The sequence below is a fragment of the Octodon degus genome, unplaced genomic scaffold (assembly GCF_000260255.1).
Source record: "Octodon degus isolate 3935 unplaced genomic scaffold, OctDeg1.0 scaffold00019, whole genome shotgun sequence".
Taxonomy (NCBI): domain Eukaryota; kingdom Metazoa; phylum Chordata; class Mammalia; order Rodentia; family Octodontidae; genus Octodon; species Octodon degus.
In genome coordinates this window covers 876,530-897,898 of record NW_004524595.1, presented here as the reverse complement: position 1 = coordinate 897,898, position 21,369 = coordinate 876,530, and the positions used below count along the sequence as shown (strand labels likewise).

General features: G+C 49.6%; 1 protein-coding gene across 2 annotated transcripts in view; it reads right to left on the bottom strand.

The window, feature by feature from the left end:
• Positions 1–21,369, bottom strand: part of Galnt14 (polypeptide N-acetylgalactosaminyltransferase 14) — a 229,335-nt gene that overhangs the window by 23,146 nt on the left and 184,820 nt on the right. For both annotated transcript variants that reach the window (XM_023711087.1, XM_004627378.2), the window contains exons 5-9: positions 20,220–20,285; positions 19,932–20,053; positions 10,750–10,837; positions 9,961–10,045; positions 7,424–7,527 (exon numbers count right to left, since the gene is read on the bottom strand). In XM_023711087.1, coding sequence (XP_023566855.1) covers positions 7,424–7,527; positions 9,961–10,045; positions 10,750–10,837; positions 19,932–20,053; positions 20,220–20,285 — 465 coding nt within the window. The remainder of the gene's footprint in view (positions 1–7,423; positions 7,528–9,960; positions 10,046–10,749; positions 10,838–19,931; positions 20,054–20,219; positions 20,286–21,369) is intronic.

The following is a 21,369-nucleotide window of genomic DNA, read 5'->3' as shown; positions in this document are numbered from 1 at the left end:
CTCGTAGTGATCCTCCTGTTTCAGCCTCTCAAGTGCTAGGATTCCAGGCACCCAACACCACACCCAGTCTCAATCGCCATCTCAGCGCGCCCTTGGGACAGGGCCAGCATGGCAAACTGGGGATTGAACCCCGATCCCTGTGTATCCCTAAGCAGGCACTTTAATCCGCTGAGCTATCTGGCCAGCCCTGGTATTGACTTCTTAATGATAGCCATTCTAACTGGGATGTAGAGTAGATCTATTACATGTATCCTGTGTTATATAAATTGGCGTTTACTAGGACATCTACTCCAAAATGCATGTGTTAGAAAATTGATCCCCAGAACAGCATTGTCCATAAGTGAGTCCTCTTAAGAGGTGATTAGGTCCTGACACAAGAGAGTTTGGATAACTGTACAGATTACTACTGGTCTATTGAAAGGAATACTTAATGCTTAAAATATTTAAAACAACTTTTTGACCATTTTGGACCAATTTTGCATGTTTGTATCTAATAATCTGAACAACTAACTTGAAAACAACTATAGGTCATATAACAACCATTGTTGTATCCCTATCATTTTGTTTAGTAAAATTCTGTATTGTTTGTAATTTTTTAAACTTTAAAATTCTCATTAAAGGAATAAACAGACATTGTGGACAGCGGGGTGAGGCAGCTGAGCCCTGCACCCCATCTACGACCCTGAAGCATCATCATTTCATCAGCGAAGGAAGAGGGAGCCAGAGGCCTTGAGAGGGGAGTGTGAGGGAGGGTCTTGCTGAGCCAGCACCCACGTCATCTCCCTGGTCAGGAACGTCACACAAACCGGAAGTACACTCTGCATTCTGGGCAGGGAGATGTGTGACTCTCTACCTCGCTGGGAGGACCAGATGGTCTTCTTTGACCTTCAGATTACTACTTGGAAGCAAACTGCCCTCCTGCCCTCCATTCTCATCCATTTTTCTTCTGCCTCATCAACCCATCAGTCCTCCCAGGGGCCTCACACCTCCCCTGAACAAATGCCTTCTTGCTGAGCCCAAGAATGGCTGACAGGAATTCACGGCCCAGGAGGCCACTTTCCCCCCAGAAAGCCCACCATGGCCATTCATGTGCCCCATTCACTGGACAGGCCAAGGTTCTAACTTGGGTTTTGTAGCCTGGCTTTTAACCAAGGCAAAGGGCAGCATTCCACGCAGAGACTGCTCCATGGCATCTGTTTTACCCTGAGCCTCACACAGTATTTATACGTGCATACTGTCTGCATGGTAGCATCTGTTCTCCCTGCCCGAGTTTAAGCTCACTGAGGACGATGGGATTGGAGAGGATGGTGGTGACTGAAAGAGACAGACTCGCCTATGGTGATTTGGTGAATGCTAAGTGTACACCTGTGCACGTGCAATGGTAATTCTTAAATTCTCAGGGCTCACTGTGCCAGGCAATAACCTCTGTGCTACGGCTAGGACGTCTACTCCAAGTGCATGTGTTAGAAAATTGATCCCCAGAGCAGCATGGTCCAGAAGTGAGTCCTCTTAAGGGGCAATTAGGTGCTGAAGACCCTGCCCTCATGAAGGGATTGTGAGTATCTCAGGAGTGGGTGAGACAGCACTGCAGTGGGCTCCTGATAAAGAGTGAGTTCATGGTCCTCTCACCCTCTGATGCGTGTTCTCTTGGCCTTCCACCTTCTACCACAGGATGATATAGTAAGAAGTACTTGCCACATCCGGGTTCTTGACCTTGGACTTCACAGCCTCCAGAACTGTAAGAAATAAATCTCTGCTCTTTATATCTTAGTCTGGCACTCCCTTACAGTAGCACATGGTCGGCAAAGGCATTCTGCTCTTATTCCTTGATGAATGCAGGAACTTGTCTAGAGATAATCTTACTGGTCCACAAATGTTAGACGTGAATCTGTGAATATTCATTTCACCCACATCTGGGGCAATCAAGGCTGAATACAGGATGCTGTTTCTGGACAATTATTAGTCACAGGCACACCATGGTCATCACTGACTAGATGGCTGACTACAAATGTCAAAGTGACACCTGTTTCTACCAGAGTCCCCTGTGATGAAACTCAGTTATACCTGGGGAGTTCAGGGAGCAGCAGCAGAGGTGTCCCTGAGGGATGGCACCTGGGTATGGATTTAGCAGGGCAGCTCCAACAGGAACAGAACCCTGGGCAGCTTTTCTTACTCTCTCCGTCAAAGAGAAAGGTGATATTTCATCTGACTGGGTGTTCTTCCTAGATAAGGCCCCTTCCCTAGGCCTGAGCACAGAAAACACAGGCTAAAAGGAGGTGGAGTAAGCCATCCTGGCAGGTTAGACATTATTGTCCTTTATGGGACACCGTTGCCACCCAGGTTGTGAAGGAAGGCAGCCAGCCCGACCAGAGCAGAGGGACCTGCATTGGGTGACTGTCTCTCATAGCCTTGCGACTTAGGATGTCATCATTTCCTGGAGCTGCCGTAAGAACTGCCACCAACTTTGAATGACTGGAGTCCTCTGCTCAGGTCTCACGAGTGCAATCCAAGTGTCCTCGGGACTGGCCACGCTCCCTTCCAGAAGCTCGGTTTGTTTGCACAGAACCGAGTTCTCAGAGAAGCAGGACTGAGGCTCCATTTTCTTGGCTGGCCCCTTTCTGTGACTTGGGTGTTGCCACCTCCATTTTCAAACCAGCAGTGATGGACAGCTCAAGTCCTTCTTTGAGCTCTTCAGATCTTTGACTTGCACGACTTTTCTGCTGCTTCCAGCTGGAGCAAGTTCTACTTTTAAGGACTAGACCTCTTTGTGTAACATCTTAACCTGGGGCCATTGATTAGTGACCTTAATTATATCACTTGAATCCCTTTTGCCAAGTAAGGTGACATCTTGACAGGTCGACAGGTGCTAGGGGTTGGATGTGGGTGCCTTGCGGGGAGGATTCACCCTACCACAGATACCACTGTCTCTTACTTACTACTTGGAAATAGGCTTAATGAGGTGAAGTGACTTCTGCGGATGAGGAAGTTAGCGGTTACTCTGGGATTCAAACTTAGTCCTGTCTGATTCGACAGCCCACGCTCTTCTTCTAGCACTCACGGCCCAATCCTAGAATAGGCTGGCGCCCTAGACAACATGCTGGGGCTGGTGGGTGGTGGGGAGTCCTTTCTGGGATCCACCCCCTCCCTTGCTTTTCAGCATCATCTTCGTGCTTGCTGTGTCTCGGTAACTCCCCATTCTAAATTCAGGAATCCCACATTCTCCTTACTTATGTGTGGTAAGGTCCCCTTTACTGGAAATATGCCCCCCAACACATACTTCTTATTGGGCATCCGATTCCTTTTATCTCTAAAGAACAAAAGCTAAAGGTAAGATGGAGCTCAAAGTAGACCTATTACACGTATCCTGTGTTATGTAAATTGGCGTTTAAACATCCAATTTTAATGCAAATGAACTGAAAAAAAAGCCTAAAAGCCACATTTCCCTAATGCCTGCTCATATCCTAAACTGTGGATATAATTATCAAAACTACTCAGCTCCTCTCAGAGACACCAGGGTCATGGTGCAAGGTGCAAGAGGAGGATGGCTGAGGCAGAGCAGGCTTCCCTGTGGCCGTGCGGCCGGCTCATCAGCAGCTGCTTCTAACTGATAAAAAACAAGGCGGGGTGGGGTAAACGCAGCCTCCAATTGAGCATGGGGGTCACTGTCGCCCTGGCCAATAATCTCTTGTATTCCTGTGCTATAAAATTAAGCCAACCCAACATACACGAGTACATCACATACACATTCTATTTCTTAGAAGGGAAAGAGGCTGCTGCCTGCGGTTACTATTCTCATATTTAAAGGGAACACTTAAACGTGGATCTATTTACTGCAATGAAACCTACTTTAAATGGCACCTCATAGATCGGATAGCCAGCCCTGCATATCTATGTGTTCTTCACCCACAGGTTAGATGAGCCATGGCTTATTATTGCAGTGAAAATATTTTAAAAACGGCATCTATGTTGAACATATACTAGACTGCTTGGCTGTCATTTCCCCCTAAGCCACATAGCACAACCACTATTTACACAGCGTTTACATTGTATTAAGTATATAAGTAATTGAGAGGTTAAAGCATATGAGGTTGTATGTAGGACACATGTTAATGTTGTGTCATTTTAGATAAGGGATTTGAGTCTCCACAGATTGGTACAGGGGTGGCCCTGGAACCAATTCCCCATGATACCAACCCTGAATTCCCTTCCCTTTTGGGGTTTTTTTTTTTTTTTTTTTCAGAACCGGGGATTGAACTCAGACCCTTGCGTTTGCCAAGGAAGCGCTTATTCTACTGAGCCATCTCCCCGGCCCCTCATTCTACTTTTGATGAGCACTTTCAATTGTCCTGAGTTTCAAGAATGTGCAGCCGGATGCATGTCTTTGTCTTTAGCTCTAGGGTGAGCAAGAAGCAAGACAGGGTGGCAGGCACAGGTGAAGAAAACCTGGCATTGAGTGGCACAGAGTGAGGTAAGGGTTGGGCAAAAGAGAGGGCAGGGAAGGTGTCCGAGTTCCAGAGGAGGGCTTCTGCAGGGAAATCTGCATTCAGCCCCAGGAAGGCTCAGGTCACTGTAGAAGGTGAGGCACAATCTGAGACGTGCAGGAGCTGTCTCCAATGCCTCTGGTAAGGTTGCAGGAAGGAGAGAGTGACCAGGCTGAAGAAGTAGCAAGGACCTAAGAATGACTCAGGGGAGGACCCGGGCTTCCTCCTCAGGATAGGAGGGGGCTGCTGTGGACTTACTTAGCCCAGGAGGTTTGCCTTCCAGGAGGTGCACTTTGGCAAGAGTGCCGGAAGTGGGACAGGCAGAAAGGGGGTAGAGGACCCTGTGAAGGACTGGCAGGTAGGGCAAGAAGGGTGTGAGGGGTGGGAGGGGAGGTGCGTCTTTAGGATGTGGCAACCTGGGGGCTCTGCTGCCATCCCCTGGAGCCAGGATTCCTTTGTCCCAACTGGCGGCTTCCTTCAGTGTTGGCATCACTCACACACCCCGCCCCAAGCCCTAGCCATCACGCAGACCACTGTCAAATCCCCTCCTTCACCCTTGCAGGGGCCTTCTTCTCCCCACCTGCAGAGGTCGCCCTCACCACGTGGGGTATCCACCATTGGAAATGCACTGCCTTATCTGGCATATTGAATACTAAATAAATAATAATCCAGGACAGGCTTTTGAAGTGCTGTTAGCTGACACAACATAATAGAATGTTGGGGTGTGAGAAACAGTGTCTCCTGCGATGGATTCTGCAGTCTTTTTTGTGTGTACATGTGGTTTAAAAATTTTTGTGGTGGATTATAGAATGTCTCTCCCATACCTCCCTGGGACTCCTTTCCAACTTCTCTATTCAAATCAGCCCTGTTAGTGCCAAATGACTCTGAAGCTGGCTAATGAGATTGCTTCTTGGTTTGAGCAGATGTGTGTTAACATCGCTGTAAAGCAAAGGTGCTGGTATGTTGGGCCAGAATGTGCTATCGTTGGATGACACCTGCATGCACGTGCCACTGCCAGGTGGAAGGACTGTGCTCACCTTGAGTGGATTAAGAAGGCCGATTGAACCCTAGCACACAAGCTGGAGGAAGCTAGCTTCAACATAGGGGATGTTTCTAACAACGCCACCAAAAGTTTTCAATGTGGAATGCTTAACTGAGAAATAGAGAATGCACCATTACATACAGTGCTGAAGCTGACTGGTTGGCTGGTGTCTATCAGGAATGCTGCGGGGAGGACCCACGCCACAGGGAGGATCCATGCCACAGGGAGGACCCATGCCATAGGGATGAAGGCCGGCACTCATCACAGGCGAAGGGTACCATGAGCATCAGGAAGTACAACCAGTTCTGCCCTTAAGAGAGAAATCTCTGTCCCACCAAGAAGGGCAAGTATCCCTCTGGCTCCAGGTTCTCCTGGGCTGGTACAGGAAGTCCCAGCCTTGAACTCCACACCGACACACAAGGACTTCGTATTCCCGGAGGCCAGCAGGGATGGGGTCTCATGAGAGGCTTGGCAGGAGGGTGCTGGGGTTTCCTGTTTAATTTGCTGCACTTCAGTCCTGTCCTCGGCTGGCAAGGGGCCAGCTCTTCTGATGGATTTCTCTACACTGCCCAGTTTGGGAGAACAGATGCTATGGGTTAGGCCAGAAGCCATAAATTTCTGGGAAATAACTCTTAGTGACTGAAGAAGCAAGCCATAAAACACTCTGAGGGCAGGGACGGGGGACAACAGCGGCAGCAGGCAACGCCAGGGATTATTTCTAAGTGCCAGCGCGGACTCAATGAGTCGATCTCTTGGCTCCCATGCAGTTCCAGACCGATGCCAACACACTCCCCATGGCTGAGAGAAGGGCGTGGGCACACGGCGACTCTCAGCTATTACTGTGCACCTCGTGTGGCAGGTGCCGTGGGCACTAAGAGAAGGAGGTAGCCACAGAGGAAACCACCACACCCCTCTCCTCATGCAGCCGGCATTCTAGTGATCTTTTAGGTCTCATCTGCTGGGAGAAAACTCACACTTATTCGCCCCCGTGGTGCCAGGGTTTTCACTACTTCCCCACTCAGTTTCACATCAACCTCAAGAAGGAAGCCTCCAGTTCTTGATTCCAAATTTACAACATGTTTTTTTTCTTGTTTTCTTTTGTGGGACTAGGGCTTGAACTGAGAGCACTGAGCTGTAGATAGCCCTATCCCTTATTTAGTTTTGAGACTGGGTTTTGCTAAGTTACTAAATTCTTTAGGCTGGACTCAGTCTAACATTCCTCCTGCCTCAACTTCCCAGACTACTGAGATTACAGGGGACGGGAGGTGTGCACTACCATGCCTGGCTTGAAGTTACACTTTCAATACATGGGGAAATGAGAGTCACTCAGTGTCATGTTAAGGAATGATACTGCCCCTCCTGATTTTCATTCTTTTTCTCCCCAGACTTGTTCCAATTCCAAATCCCCAAGTTCAGCACTCCTGGTTGAGCCTGCACTGGGCCCCTTGGACTTGGGCTCTTCCTTTAAAAAAAAAAAAAAAATTAATTAAAGTTTTTTTTGCGGAACTGGGGATTGAACTCAGGCCCTTGTGCTCGCCAGGGAAGTGCTTATTCCACTGAGCCAACTCCCCGGCACCTGGGCTCACCCTTGATTTCCCCCTTCTAACTTGTGCATGTTACTTTTTCTCCAAGCAGCCCTGGGTGTGTTTCTGCCTGGGTCTTCAGCGCCTGTGGGAGCGGGCAGCAACGCTCTTGCTACTGTTATCCTCCTACACCACTCCTTTGGCACTGCACCCAGACTTTCCCGGAAGAGTGACTCACTCACTGTCTCCCAGGCCATCATCCGGATATGTGTGACTCTGCTGAGCTGCCAGCTGGGCTCAAGCACACAGCGACCCCTGCCTCAGCCCCCAGGATGGATAGAACAGTGACGGCAAGGATGCACAGGATGAGGACTCACCGAAGTTCTCCCCACCCCAGATGTCCATGTCCACGTCGTATTTGCCCAGGTAATCGAACCAAGATTTGTCAATCACAAAGAGCCCTCCAGCGATGATTGGAGTCCTGTGCATTTGGAAAGAAAGGTGGAAGAAATCCGTTAGAGGGCAGAGAAACTCTCGTACTCAACAACCCTGTGGGTCTAGAATTCACCCCAGTCTTCCATCCCCAGTTTTTGTTCCTCTTCAGAAGGCCGACATATAGTTTACTTACCTAAAGCAAGGTTTTGCTCTCTTCTTGTAAATCTTCTGGCCTCGTAGACAGGCCAACTCACTATCAGCATCCTTCCTGTGACACCCCCCCCCCCCCCCGCCACCAACTTGCTCCTCAGGCTCTGGCCAGGGGCCACTCCATGACTGGGAGCAAAGGCCATGCGAGGAATGACAAGGCAGACCAGGGCTGGGCCAGCACTGACAGCAACACATGGTTTCCTGAAACTAGGCTCACTCCTTTGCTTTCCAGCTTTATCCTCACTGTGGGTTGAATTTTGTCTCCTTTCCCCCAAAATGGTAATGTTAAGAGTTCTAGTTCCAAGGACTTTAGAATGTGACCTTCTTTGGAGACAGGGTCTTATAGAGGAGATCTAGTTAAAACGGGATCATCAGAGTAGGACCTCACCCAACAGGATTGAGGTCTTTAGAAAAAAAGCTAAGTTTCGTTACAGACAGGTGTGTAACAATGATGCAGAAACACACAGGGAAGATGGCCACCTGGAGGTTGAGGAGAAGGCTGAGGATGCCCTCAGGAGGCACCGCCCCTGCCAAAACCTCAGTCTTAGGCCTCTGGCCTCCACAATGGGGAGGCAGGCCTTCTGCTGTGAAGCCGCACAGGCTGAGATGCTTGTCACTGCAGCTGTTGCAAACTCCTACACTCTTAGCTTCATGTTCTTCTGGGCGGCCCCCACCCCTAACCTCCTCTGGCTCTTGGTTACGGGGACAGAGGCTAGAGAAACTGTCAGAAGGAAAATAAGGCAGACAAGACTAGCAGAGCCCAAGCAGAGAGTTCCTTAAGTCTGAGGATGTGTAAAATCACTGGTTGGGGGAGGTTGTGAGCACTCAGGCCCTGGCACCCCATCTTGTAGAGTTTTGTCTCATCCAAGTGTTCAACTGACAGAAAGCCAGTGACAAGCTTGGGTCTAGCTTTCCCACAACAGCCTGCTGCTCCCCAGGGCCTGGCCTCATCCTGGGAAATACTCCTCTCTGATGAGCCGACATTGTACAAGAAGAGAATCTGCCCCAAAGTGCCTTTCAGAGCAGGGACAGAGGGATCCCGGCAGCTATGTCCCCACCTTTGCCCTTGACTTTGCCCACTCCTCTTGGATCTCTGGACAGGTGGCGCTTTCCTCACATCACACCTGCTTCCTGCACTGCCCCTGAGGAGTGGATCCACACTGTATGATGCTAGGCCTAAGAAGAATCTCCTTCCCTTTAGAAATAAAGACCACTGTCCAGGTGCCATCTAGCTCTGATCTTCCTCCCTCTTGGCATCAAAGGCTTCAGGAGGGATGAGGTGCCAGTGTGTGTATGAGACAGAGTTCCAGCCTACAGTAGAGTTCCGTTTGGAACACCGTCATAGCTCTTTCCATCCTCAGTTTGACTTAAGTCAATCCAATAAATATAAGCAAACATGTGGCAGGTACCAGAGACACAAGTGAATGACCTTGAATGATTCTGGACTGTCGTAAGCCACTAGGTGGAGCACTCCCAATCCTGGGGCCTTCTCTGCAGCTCTCCACCATTTCTGCCCCCCCCCCCCCCCGCTACCCACAGTGGACTTGAGCTGGAAGCCCAGGATGTGTTTGGCATTCAGTCTCAGGTAGGACCACAAAGTCACGCACTTGCTGTTGAGCGCAGTCCCCTGAGGGAGATCATTATTCCTATGCCTCACTCTATGCCACATCCTCAAATGAGCCCTGTGCACAGGCAGACACCTTGCCAGCATGCGCAATGGGTCCCAGTAGAACCCGAAAGAGACACAGTGGTGAATGAAGGCAGCCACCCACAGCATGATGCTAGCCTCTCAGATCCTGTATGCCACCATATTCTCACACAGAATAGAGCACATATGGTGGCTACACATAGTGGTGGTGATGTCCTGGTATTGGCCTCTACCTATCAGCTTACAGTGCTCACCTTCTCAGCCTTCCTGGAATGAAGCCCAGTAGCCAAGACATGAGGGCCCTCAGACCTAAGTGGGCATCTTAACTCTCCAGAGTTAGCAGGACTCGCAAGACCTGTATGTGAGTGGACAGTGGAGGCCACCCTCCTCAACACGCACCTCCCCAGGATCCCATTTGCCTAGGTAAAAACCACCATGAAGATGGGACCTTCCTAAAATAAGAGCAGAAGTATTGTTGGCTGCTGTAGGATTGGTTCTCTTTGTCTCTGCACAATCCTCCAAACATCTAATGCAGATCTGTCCCTATACCCTGGGACAGTAGGAAGAACCTGGGGGGCATTACACTTGCCCAGCCCACCCATGCCAACCCTTTCTACTCACCTGATAGGCTCCGTAGGGTCTAGGCGCTGAGCCTTCTGCTCTGGGGAGAGCTGCTCCCACCGGAAGTGGAGGCTCCAGTCAAATCCTATAAAACACGGCATCCACCCAGTCCATTCAGTCTCTCAAGGCACCTGCAAAGCTCCTTTTTCAGAGACCCATGAGCATGTGCAGGTCCCTGGGAAGACAGGCTTCCTCAGACTGGCTAACAGCAAGTCTGCCAAAAGTCCCTCCTAGCTTCCTTCTCTTGTTCTACCTACTCCTGCCTCTCTAAGCATTTCTGCTGGGCAAGTTGGGGAACAGAGGGCAGAGGATAAGAGCGCAGGCATGGGGTCCCAGGCTGAGAAGACGGACAGTTATGGAATGTAGTCCTCAGCAGAGACTTAGGAAAGTACAACAGGGGGGTTTCAAGAGCTCTCAAGATCACCTCAAAGTCTGACTTGGGGTAAGGGCAGAGCTGGGCTCAGGCAGACATGGGAGGGTCTCTAGGAGAGGATGGTGCCAAGGGTGAGGTACAGAACAAACCAGGTCCCCTGTATCCAGGGAATCCTTGCTTTTGTCATCCTCAGGCCCTGCAGTAAGCCCTTTCTCAGAGCTGAGCTTGGGGGCTGATGTGTCCCCCCAGGCTCTGGTCCATCATTTCTCAGTACCAAAGCTGGAGAGAATTTTGCTCCAGGATATAGGGCTGCTGTTGCAGATAAAACACTAAGAGATTCCCATCACCTCCCCCAATTTAAAGAGCTGATAAGAAGGAAAAGAAAATAATGAGAAGAAGGTATCAGCCTCACTCACCCCCTCTGAGCTCTGAGGCTGACTCGATGTAGGTGAAGGTGTCCAGGTTAATGATGTCAATCACAGGGCACACCACCCTCGTGTAGTCCTGTAGAACAAAGACCCTGTGCTTTATCTGTGGGGTCCAGCCTGGCAGGGAGTCAGACAGCTTGGTAGGGTGGTAGGACTAGAGATAGGGCCTAGGACCCTTGCCAAGCACTTGCCTTTCTGCATTACAATTTCATCATTCATGCCATGGGGCACTGGACACATGGCCTCTCTGGTTCTGAGGCTTAAATGCCAAGAACACACTCTAGACTACTAGGGGTTTTGTCAGCCACAGTGGCCACACGAGGATGGAGGGGATGGCTGGGGAGTATTGTACTCAGAGAAAGGGGGATGGGGAAGGGGCTCCAGGTACCCTTCCCCACTGCTGATGGTCAAGGAGGCAGACAGTACAGTCAGCTGGAAGTCCGTAAAAGTAAGCCAAGCATCCATCGTGAGAGCCTCATCCTACGCCTATGGTTCCTAGACAAGTTGACAAATAGCTGTCCCCTGGAGCTCGATACTCACATACCTACCCTAGCCCCAACAGTCCTCCCAGCTCCTGGTCTCAGATCCAACAAGAACAGACCACCCCTAAATGCATTCACTTAGCCCTTCAAAGGGTTTTCTTTTTCTTTTCCCTCTTATTTCTTTTATTCCCTAAATTTCTTATTTCTCTTAACAGATCATCACTTAATCCTCCCCACCAGCTCCACATCAAACTTTACTCTGCCCAACAGCCAGCTCAAGCTCTGCTGCTGCCAGTTCTACAATGGCTCTTTGAATCCACCCCGCCTCGCCTCCATCCACTCATGTGTAGAGTACAGCAATGGGCTTCTACGTTCCTGTCCAGCCTACTCATCACCCTCCCCTTTCACTCTTCCTGTGGCTGCCAACGTGGCCTTTCTGATATGCAACCCAACTGTGCCGTGCAGCTGCTAAGAACTTAGATCACCGCTAAAGCAAGGGACACAGTCCCTCAAATGGCATCCCAGACCCTCACAACCAGGCTTGCTTCCACGTGAGTGAGACCCTGCAGGATCTGAGTGGAGCAAAGGTCATAGGAAGGTAGGCAGGGCGAGGACAGAACGGGATGCATATTGGGTGCTAAGACGCAGTTAAAAAGAAGAGTAAGGCCAGGCATGGGGGTGTCTACCTGTAATTCCAGCTACTTGGGAGGCTGAGATAGGAGGACCACAAACTGAAGGCTAGCCCTGGCGATTTAGCAAGAACTTATACTCTGATTTCTCTTCAGATCGTATAAATCTATTCCTTTTTAGTATGATCTTGCTTCAAAATTTAAAAAGAACAAGAACAAGAAAAAGAGAAAGAGAAAAAAGAAAGAAGGAGCAAATTCTAGTGTTTTTAGCCCAGTAAATCTAGTTTGTAATAATTTATTGCAAAATAGGTAGAAGAGGGGATTTTTAAATGTTTCCAACACAAAGAAATGATAAATACTTCAGGTGACAGAAATACTAATGGCCCTGATTTGATCACTGTTCATTGTATATGGTGCCAACATATCAACAGTACCCTGTGAATATGTACAGTTATTGTGTCAATTTAATTTAAAAAAGACCAGCTTGTATCTTCCTTTCTAGGGCAATCCCTTGCTGCATCCCCCAGGCTACCCCGCCCCCCAAGCATCAAAACCATACAGTGAGCACTTTCAGAATACGCAAGTCAAGTCATCAGTCCCTGGGGGCTTCAAAGGCATTATGTTTTTTTTTTTTTTTTAACCTTCCCAGTGGGGTGAACCTAGCCTGGCCAAGAGTAGTGGAAAGCAGCTGTCACCAAGGAGCCGGTCAGGTGGCTCGCAGGGAACGGAGTAGCCCGAGGAAGCCGACAGGACTCAGGCAGCCCGGATGGATGGCTTTCCCAGCCTGGGCACCAGCCATCCTTGGGCTGACACAGCCTGGAGCCTCTGCTTCTCCTTGAAGCCATTTAATCTCCAGGCTCAATCTGTCCCTTAAATGAGGCTGTCTTTATTTTAAGCTCCAGATTCTCTGAGTGCCTGATGCTGCGTTCACAGACTGAATTTGTCCCTGAGCCTTCTGCACGGGGCTCACGCTGACAGTGACCAGGTGCCTCCAAAAGCCAATCAGGCTGTGCTGAGAGCCGTGTTCATCGTCCGTGCATCGCTGCTGCCGCTGGGGTGTCACAGATGCTTCCTTCACTGTCAGCACCGCACCTGCCCGCCACCGCAATCCCTGTGGGGCTCATCTAGGGCCACTGTCAGCAAGTGTCTGTGTCCCAACAAACACTGCGTCCTCACACAAACATACACAAACATATCCCCAAAAGCGTTCTTGTTGTGACTTTTGAAACATTCTCAAGTTCAGCGACATCCTCATAGGCCTGACGGCGAGTGCTGGGGCCTCTGCGGCTGTACCAAGCTGTTCTGTGGACCCTCATATACTGTAATGAATACTCTACATCAGACTCACTCATTTAGGGGTCTTTCTCGCAAGTTACTAGCCCCAAGGGTGGTCCTCGGGACTCTCAAACGATAATCCTGTTTTGTTATGATTTTTAAAACTCTTCCCTCAATATTTGAAAAATTTAAAATGCAAGAAAAGCTCCAGCTGATTCCTTGGGCCATCGCATTTCTAGAAATTACCCTGGGCTCCACCTCCAGGGCTGCATCAGCCTCCAGGACTCTCCTGTGTCTGTCTCTTCCATCCTGGGGCTGTGTCACAGCCCAGCAGTAGTGAGAGCTCTTTGGGGTCACGTGCTATGTGGAGTCTTGACCTTTGAAAGGGATGCAGGAGAAGTTTCTAGGCCAGGACAGAGCTCTGCCCATGCCTGCATGGGTGGGGCTGGTCCACCGCTGTATCTCTCAGTCCCAGCCCACAGGATTTGGTGGGTGCTGGCTGCACACAGATGGGTCTTTACACTAGGCAGGGGGCCTCCCTGGAGGCTCAGGAGTGAGGGCTCCCAGTACCCAGACCCTTCGGAGGCCTGGTCTACACACCCTGGAGGCTGTACCTTGAGAATCAGATCTCCTGCTAGGCAAGCAGTTACTGGGATCCCCCATGACAGACCCTGGGTTCTACCACCTTCTCTCCTCCCCGATGCAATTCCAAGGTCCTTTCCTTCCCTTACTTGGGGCAATAACAGAGGCTGAATGGGTCACACAGAGGCATCAGTCACCTCAGCTGGTACCCTCTTGTTTCTTCAGTGATTCACATAATTCAACCCCATGGAGAGGCATGCAGTCGCCAGCACCCCAACATCAACCGTGGATGAGACTGGTGGGTGCTACAAGGAGAGTCTACACCCTCAGGAAGGTGGGCAGAGAGTAAATGACCCCAATTTGGGGTACAGACACAGCCTGGTGCTTCTCAGCTGGCTTGGAAAGGAGGAGAGGAGGAAACGGTAGGGACCTTTCAAGGGGTAAGGTCATGGGGCGGGGACAAGTTGACAGGACACCTGGGCTCCAATTCTGGTTCTGCCACCAGAATACACGTGACCTGAGCAAGCTAGCACACTCTGTAGGACTCTCATCTCAACTATAAACGGAAGACAAATTATTATTTTCAAAGCGATCCTGCCTTTCAGACAGGGTTCATGTGAGGAGCAAGTTAGGAAAGTGTGTGAGAAGGCACTGAAGACTATGTAAGCTATTACTGATAGAAATTTACTGAACCCTAGAGACTGGGATTTCTTAGGATCTTCCTGCTAAAGCAGGATGTAGATGAAGGAGGAGAGGAGAAAGCTATGCTACAAAAACTAATGAAGAAAGAAGAAACCTAACTTGGTGCTGGTTTCTAGTATCTTGAGAAAACTGAATTGAAGTTAGGGAGGTTTTCACTGTGGAATACACCAGCTGAGGGGGGTTCAGGATAGCCCAAGCCCAGCCTCCTTATCTCTTTCTATTTTTGAAAATCCCCAACTCCAATTACAGCTTAAAATTTCCATTTCCCCTTACAAGATCAAATCACGTTCTGTGCTGAGGCAAGACACACAGACACACACCTATACTCCCTGCCTCCAAGGAGTTGTCTTGGGGGGCTCTTCCAGAGGATCAGGAGGCAGGGGCTCAGAAAAACCTCTGCACCCCTTGAAGGTCACTGTGAAGGGCACAGCCAAACCCAGTTCTAAGGTTTGTCTGATTAAGCTCTTGGCTATGAAAGCTTTCATTCAGACAGCAGTGGAAAGCAAGGAGCTTAGCGTGTAAGGCTGAGCTCAGTCTTGGGGCCAAATGACTCCCAAGGAAGAGGAGGAGAAAGAGGAGGAGGAAGAGGAGCAGGATGAGGAGTGTGTGGTAGCAGAAGGGTAGCACTCACTTTCAGGGAGGAGAAGAAGGCTTTGCCCAAGCAGCGGGTAAGGTAAGGCTGACTTTGCATACAAAAATCAACCCACTTTGGTGGAAGGGCTTCTGAAACAGGCTCAGAGCCTTTGGAATCCAAGGGACTCCATAGGCTCATGAGGGCTGCATGGAGAATGTGGAGCTCACTTGACACAACCTGCTAGGGTGGAGTCAGCCTCGGTTGGGGAGATTCCTGGGAATAACGCACGGAATTCCATGTAACCTAGTAATTCTACAATTCTATCTACATATCTCAAAGAACTGAAAGTAGGCACTCCAAACAAAAGCAAAACAACAAAAACAATAAACTTGTGTTAGAAGGTAAAAGTGGAAACAACCTGAAGGTCCACCAAAGGATGCATAAGCAAAGGTGGCTTGTATATCCAGGGAATATTCTTAGGCCATGGGATAATAGAATACTATTGTGTGCCACAGGTGTAGACACAGCTCCAATACACCCATTTTAAGTGGAAGAAGCAGGGTCAGAGGGTCACATATTGGATGATTCCCTTTATATGAAAGATAAGAACAGGCAAAGCCATACAGACAGAAAGTAGAGTAGTGTTTGGGAGGGGTGGGGAGGAGAGGGGAAGGAGGAATGACTGCTAATGGGTGTAAGATTTCTTTATGAGGTGAGAGAGATGTTTGACAATTAGATCTTGGCATAAGACATGTGATCCGGTGAATATACAGAAATTGCCAAATTCTCCACTTCAGAATTGTTAAAATGGCATGTTTGGCTTTGTGTAGTTTGCAGCACGCATGCGTGTGTGACTGTGTGGGCCAGGCCCACTGCTCTAAGGCTGACCCCAGAAGGGCCTGGACATGGCACTGATAGGGGGGCTCCTGGATTCAGGTCTGAGCCCTGATCACACCTGGAGCAGCAGTCTCGGCTTCTCTGCTGGGAGCCCAGAAACATGACCGTCAGCTCCAGGTGATGGCTAGCAAGCTGGCTGAGGTGGGGGTGGGGCAGGCGGAGCCAGAAGGGGACAGCAGTGCGGTCACTGCCTTGTGCCCTGGAGCCCGTCACGTCTCTCTTTTGAGATGAACTTTCTGGCGGCTCAGCATGCACTACAAGCATCTGCCATTCTGGATAAGGGGCAAATTACTTAAAGACACCACCTAGCAAATGCCTATGTATGAGAGGATAAAGCAGGAAACAAAATTGTGCAATATGGTCTAATGACAACTATGTGAAAAGACATTCATCCATGTTAACAGTGGGAATGGCAGCTGGTTGCTTTTCATTCTCCTATGCAGTGGCACCTCGGTTCACAAATAGTTTGTTTCATCATTTTGGAAAAGATGGTCATACTTGCATTCGGGCAGGAAAGATGGCCACAGTCACGCTTGCATCCAATGGAATAAATTTTGCCAAACATTCTTGTTTGCAAACCAAATTGTTCTCAAACAATAGCACTCATAAACTGAGGGGCTACTGTATTTTCTTTTCTTTAAACATAAATATATTTAAAAAATCAAAACACCTAAGAAGTGTAATCTATACATATGAAAAAGTAAAATATTGACATGCATAATGAGGAATAGTGACATAGCTCATAAGCAGCAGTTAGTGTTTATTTTCTCTATATTTTGATTTTACACCATAGTGGTAGTTCCTTCCTTTTAGGGAAATTACATAAGGTTACATATAGCATATTATGAACAAGTTATAGAAGAATGTATAGTATTATGGAAAATTAATTTCAAATAATAGTATTTTCCCTAAAAACAAATTAAACTAGAGGACAGCACAGTGACTAGTGGAAGAGGAGGGTCTAGGAGGCTGGCCCAGCAGACTGTATTCTTACCTGGGAGTGAGCTGCGCTACGGAAGGAACTACAGTAAGTAGTAAGTAGGGGGACGCTGTGTGCCTGCTGCCCTAAGACGGCAGCCCAATCGCTGGCTGACTTCAATTGTTAAAATATCCAGCTTGGATTCCCCTCTTCAGAATCACTGCATTGCTGAGACTAGGGCCACTGCTTTCCTTTACAAAGAGAGAGCTAAGCTGGTTTCAAGGCATTCGAGATGGGGAAAGACTATTGTAGCATTTTTGGGAATTGTAAAAGGAGCCTCAGATGGAGATATTAAAAAGGCTTACTGAAAACAAGCCCTCAAATTTCATCTGGACAAGAACAGATCTCCTCAGGCAAGGGCCACTGTATTTTCCAAAATGTCTGCACTGGCTGTGGGTTTAGTAATGGAAAGTGAGAGGTCCCAGCCTTCTCTTCCTTAGCCTCACAGAAAGCTTTCTATTGTACTCTGTTCTTGGGCTTCAAGTCTGCTTCTTTTTCATCCGATCTCAGGCTAAGACGGCAGCATCTCCACGCTTTTGTATAAAATTTCCCTAAGCAGAGACGCTGCTTCTGACCCTGCTGCAGCAAAGCTCCCAGGACTCTAGCCTTCCTTGTGCTCCGCTGCCTTGCCTTCAGTTGTTTGTACACCAATTTCTGCTTCGCTCCAGGCATGAGCGGTGGCAGGAGGACTTCACTGGCCTTGTCCAGGGACATAAAGGTCCGTACTGTGGAGGGGGCCCTCCCTTCATGCTCCGAGGGGTAGCAAACGTTCTCCACAGTCTTCCTCCCAAAGAACTCCATCGCTTCTGGAGTTTGCACATTTCTTCTCTGGGCTCACCTCCTTCCCTGGAGGTCATGTGCAAACCAGTGCAGGCCAGGGCACCAGAACTGCAGGGGAACCTTCTAAGCAGGCATGAATTCCTTTTACATAGCCTGTTCTGGTGCTCAGAACTCTGTTCCAAATAACTGCTCAATAAATGTTTCTAATTAGATTAGCGGCTGGAAGTCAGCCTTCTCTCCTCCTAACTCCAGCCATGTTCCCACCCCCACACACCTGGTTTCTTATTATCATTTTCAAACACTGCACACCTATCCTATAGCAGTTGTAATGGCCACAGAAAGGCCTGGAACCCCGCTGGGTCTGTCATCTGTTAAGAGAAAGGAGAACTAAGAAGAATTATGCATGTGTGCGCCCAGGGTGAGCAATTACTGCCTCAAGGGACCCTGGTCAGTGCTGCAGTCAGGAAAGGTTTTCTTTAAAAAAAAAAAAAAAAAAAAAAAAAAAAACCTTTAAAATCTTTTATTTATGTATGTATTTGGTATAGGGTCTCACTACATAGCTTGGACTTGTAGGACTGGGATTACAGGCGTGTGCCACCATGCCCAGTTTCAGTGGCTAGCATGGCTTGGGGCCTGCACAGCATGAAGTACTGGGGATCAAACCCAGATCCTTGAACTTGCAAGGCAGTCACTTAGACTGCCAAGCCATCTCCCCAGCCCCAGAAAGGTTTTCTGCAGGAGGGGTGAGATGTAGGTAAAGCCCTGAGGAGCAAGAAAGCAGGGAAGGGCACCCAGGGGTGGCTGGGGCAATGGGAATGAATGCCAGGCGTACACTGAGAACAGGCAGCAGAGCTGCCGTGTTGGAGCAGGAGGCTGTGGACAGGCATGCAGAAGGAGGCTGCACTTGGGAGAGCTATGGGGTCATGACTTAGTATTTTTCAACCCAGACCTCTTCACCTGTATCCTGTCAAAGGAAGATGTTTTTCTATTTTTCTAAACATCATAAAGATAGTGACCTGTTCGAACCTGAGGAAAGTGGTCACTGATGGGATTTACTATGTAGGACGATGGGTGGAGCGTGATAAACCTGCCAAGTCTGGCTCCCTGGACTGACTGACTTCCGGAAGACATCCTCTCTCCTGAACATGGTTCTTTTACCTCCTGGCACTGCCACTGTGTAGACAGGAGTCAAGCTGCTCTTACAAAGAGCAAGTGGCAGCCATGCCAGCATGCTGGTGATGCCCCAGGAGCTGGCACTGGAGGTACCAGCTAAGGGATGTCACTATTTTTGTATTTATTTTGGTACTGAAAATTGAACTCAGGACCTTGCCATGCAGGCACTGCACCACTGAGCTAAATCCGCAGCCCAATACCATCAGTTGGTATAACAGCCCTGAAGCTATTTCCTCATCTGTGAAATGGGTAGGTTACACACGCCTCATCCCTACTTCCATGGATTGATGACAGTACAGTCACAGTTCAGGAAATAGGATGGCTAGAGCGAACACCAGCGCCTGTCACAGTGGCGCCAAGCCAAAGCCCCCCTGATTTATTGCAAAGGGTCAAGACTCCAGTGAAAGCTCAATGCAGGCTTTACTTTCGAAAAAACAACTCATCCATTAACATCTTTTATCTTAAAGGATAAACGACACATGTGCCAAAGGTCCACCAGCACCGTTTATAGCACTGGGTATGTTCTGTGTATAGGCAGGGCAGTGAGTGGACTCTTTAGGGTATAAAATGATGAGGGGGAAATGACATCTTTACACTTCCCTGGGAAGTAGCTGAGACACAGAACTCCAGAGCAAGCGAAGGGCAAGTGGGACAAGGACTCCTAGATACCTCAGCATCAAGAGCCCTTGCAAGGTACAGGACCTTAAGAAAGCGTGACACATGGCTGGCAGGAAGATGGGAGGCTCAGGAGGTAGGCATGAGGCATGGTTAATTCTGCCACCTACTCCCTGCCTAAGGTACTCATGAGGGCTTCCTTTCTGGAACTGGCTGCTGCTCCTGCCCAGGACACTAGAAATGCCCTGCACTGCTGCTGGCAGCCCACACTGCAGGCCTGCTGGGCTGACATTATGATCACGCCCTCTGGTCCAGGCTCCGCCGCTGACGGCTGTGTGACCCAGGGCAAGTGGGTCTGCCTTAGTTCTTCATCTGGGAAGTGGGCACAGGAATGTGCCCTGCACAGCCTCCAGAAGAATGTAGGGGAGAACGGCAGCTCTGCTTTGCAGCCACACTCACCTCTGCTTTGCAGCCACACTCACCTCTCTGACCCTGTGCAGCAGGGGCTGCAGCCAGTCCCTGTTCACCTCACAGTGGCTGTCCAGGAATGTCAGAGTGGTACCCTGGGCAATGTCAGCACCCCGCATCCGGGACCGGACCAGACCTGCATCAAGGACAAACAATCAGCTGGATGCCAGCATCCCTCTGTTGCATGGTAAGATCACAGAGGGTCCACCCAGCACTCCCCTTGAACACCCAAATGTCCACCAACCACCTCCCAGCCCCCTCCCCAGGCTCATATCTGAGCCCTGTGGGCAGCACAGACCTACCTTGCCGTTCGTTGTTGCGTAGGCACTTCACTTTGGGCAGCTTGATGAGCTGCTTGCAGTCATCAGCTACAAAGACAAACGTCACCCTGGTGAGGACCTGCAGGGTCGGCAGGGTAGCCCTGCTCACTGTCCCCACCTGACTGCAAAGCCACAGCCTGGCCCCAACTCCAGGAGCTCCTGGGCTATGTATGCAAGGGGCTACCAATCACTGCTGTCCATGGTACAAGGGGCCTGTCCAGAATGAAGGGAGCCCAACAGGGCCCCTTGGGCGTGGGAGGGTCCCCAGGACCACCGATCTGCTCACTTGAAAACTTTACAAGTCTGAAATCTTAGCCCATTCCTCAAGACATTTTTCCTCTGACTATTAAACAACAAGATCAGAGTCCTGTTTACTTCAGTGGGCCTGGGCAAAACTGCGAGGAAGCCAGGAATGGGAGAGAGAGACATGGGCCTCTGCTTTCAGCTCTTAGAGGCCGTCTTCATGACGGGGTTGACCAGCAGCTCCTGTGGGGAGAAGTGGTCGGGGAGGATGGTCTCCAGCCTGCGCAGTGGGCTGCAGGCCACTGTGCCATGGGGCGAGAGGCGCCCCCAGGAGCTGTCCCTCGGCTGCCCCACCACCTCCTCAGCTCTCCAGTTCTCTGGCTCTGAACTCCATACCTTGGCCCCACCATTTTCACTTCATTTGTTTATTAACCACAGCCTCTGCTTGCTCTGGGTTCCCAACAGGCAACAGAGGAGACTTTTCAAGCTTCCTCTGGGTGAGGTCCTATCTAAATGTGTTAACATGGCGAATCCCAACGTAATCCGCATATACCATTAGAACCACCTCTGTGTTATAAAAAAGGAAATGGATACACAGGAGGCTAATTATTTGCTCGAGGCACCTGGCCAATGAGTAAGCTGGAGGGGTAGGATCCGAGCCCAGGCAGCCTAGCTCCTGAGCCCAGGCTCTAACCACTGGGCTCTACTCCACCCAGAAGAATCCTACAGCATGTCCGTCTCCTGCCTCGGTGCCAAGCTACCCCCTCGGATCCCTTCCTCCATGCTATTCCTCACTGGGAAAGGAAAAGCAGATCGCTGAGTTCCAGAACCAGGTGTCCAGGCCTGATTACCCTGGGCCTTGTGCACAGCCTGCTTCTGCATCACTTGT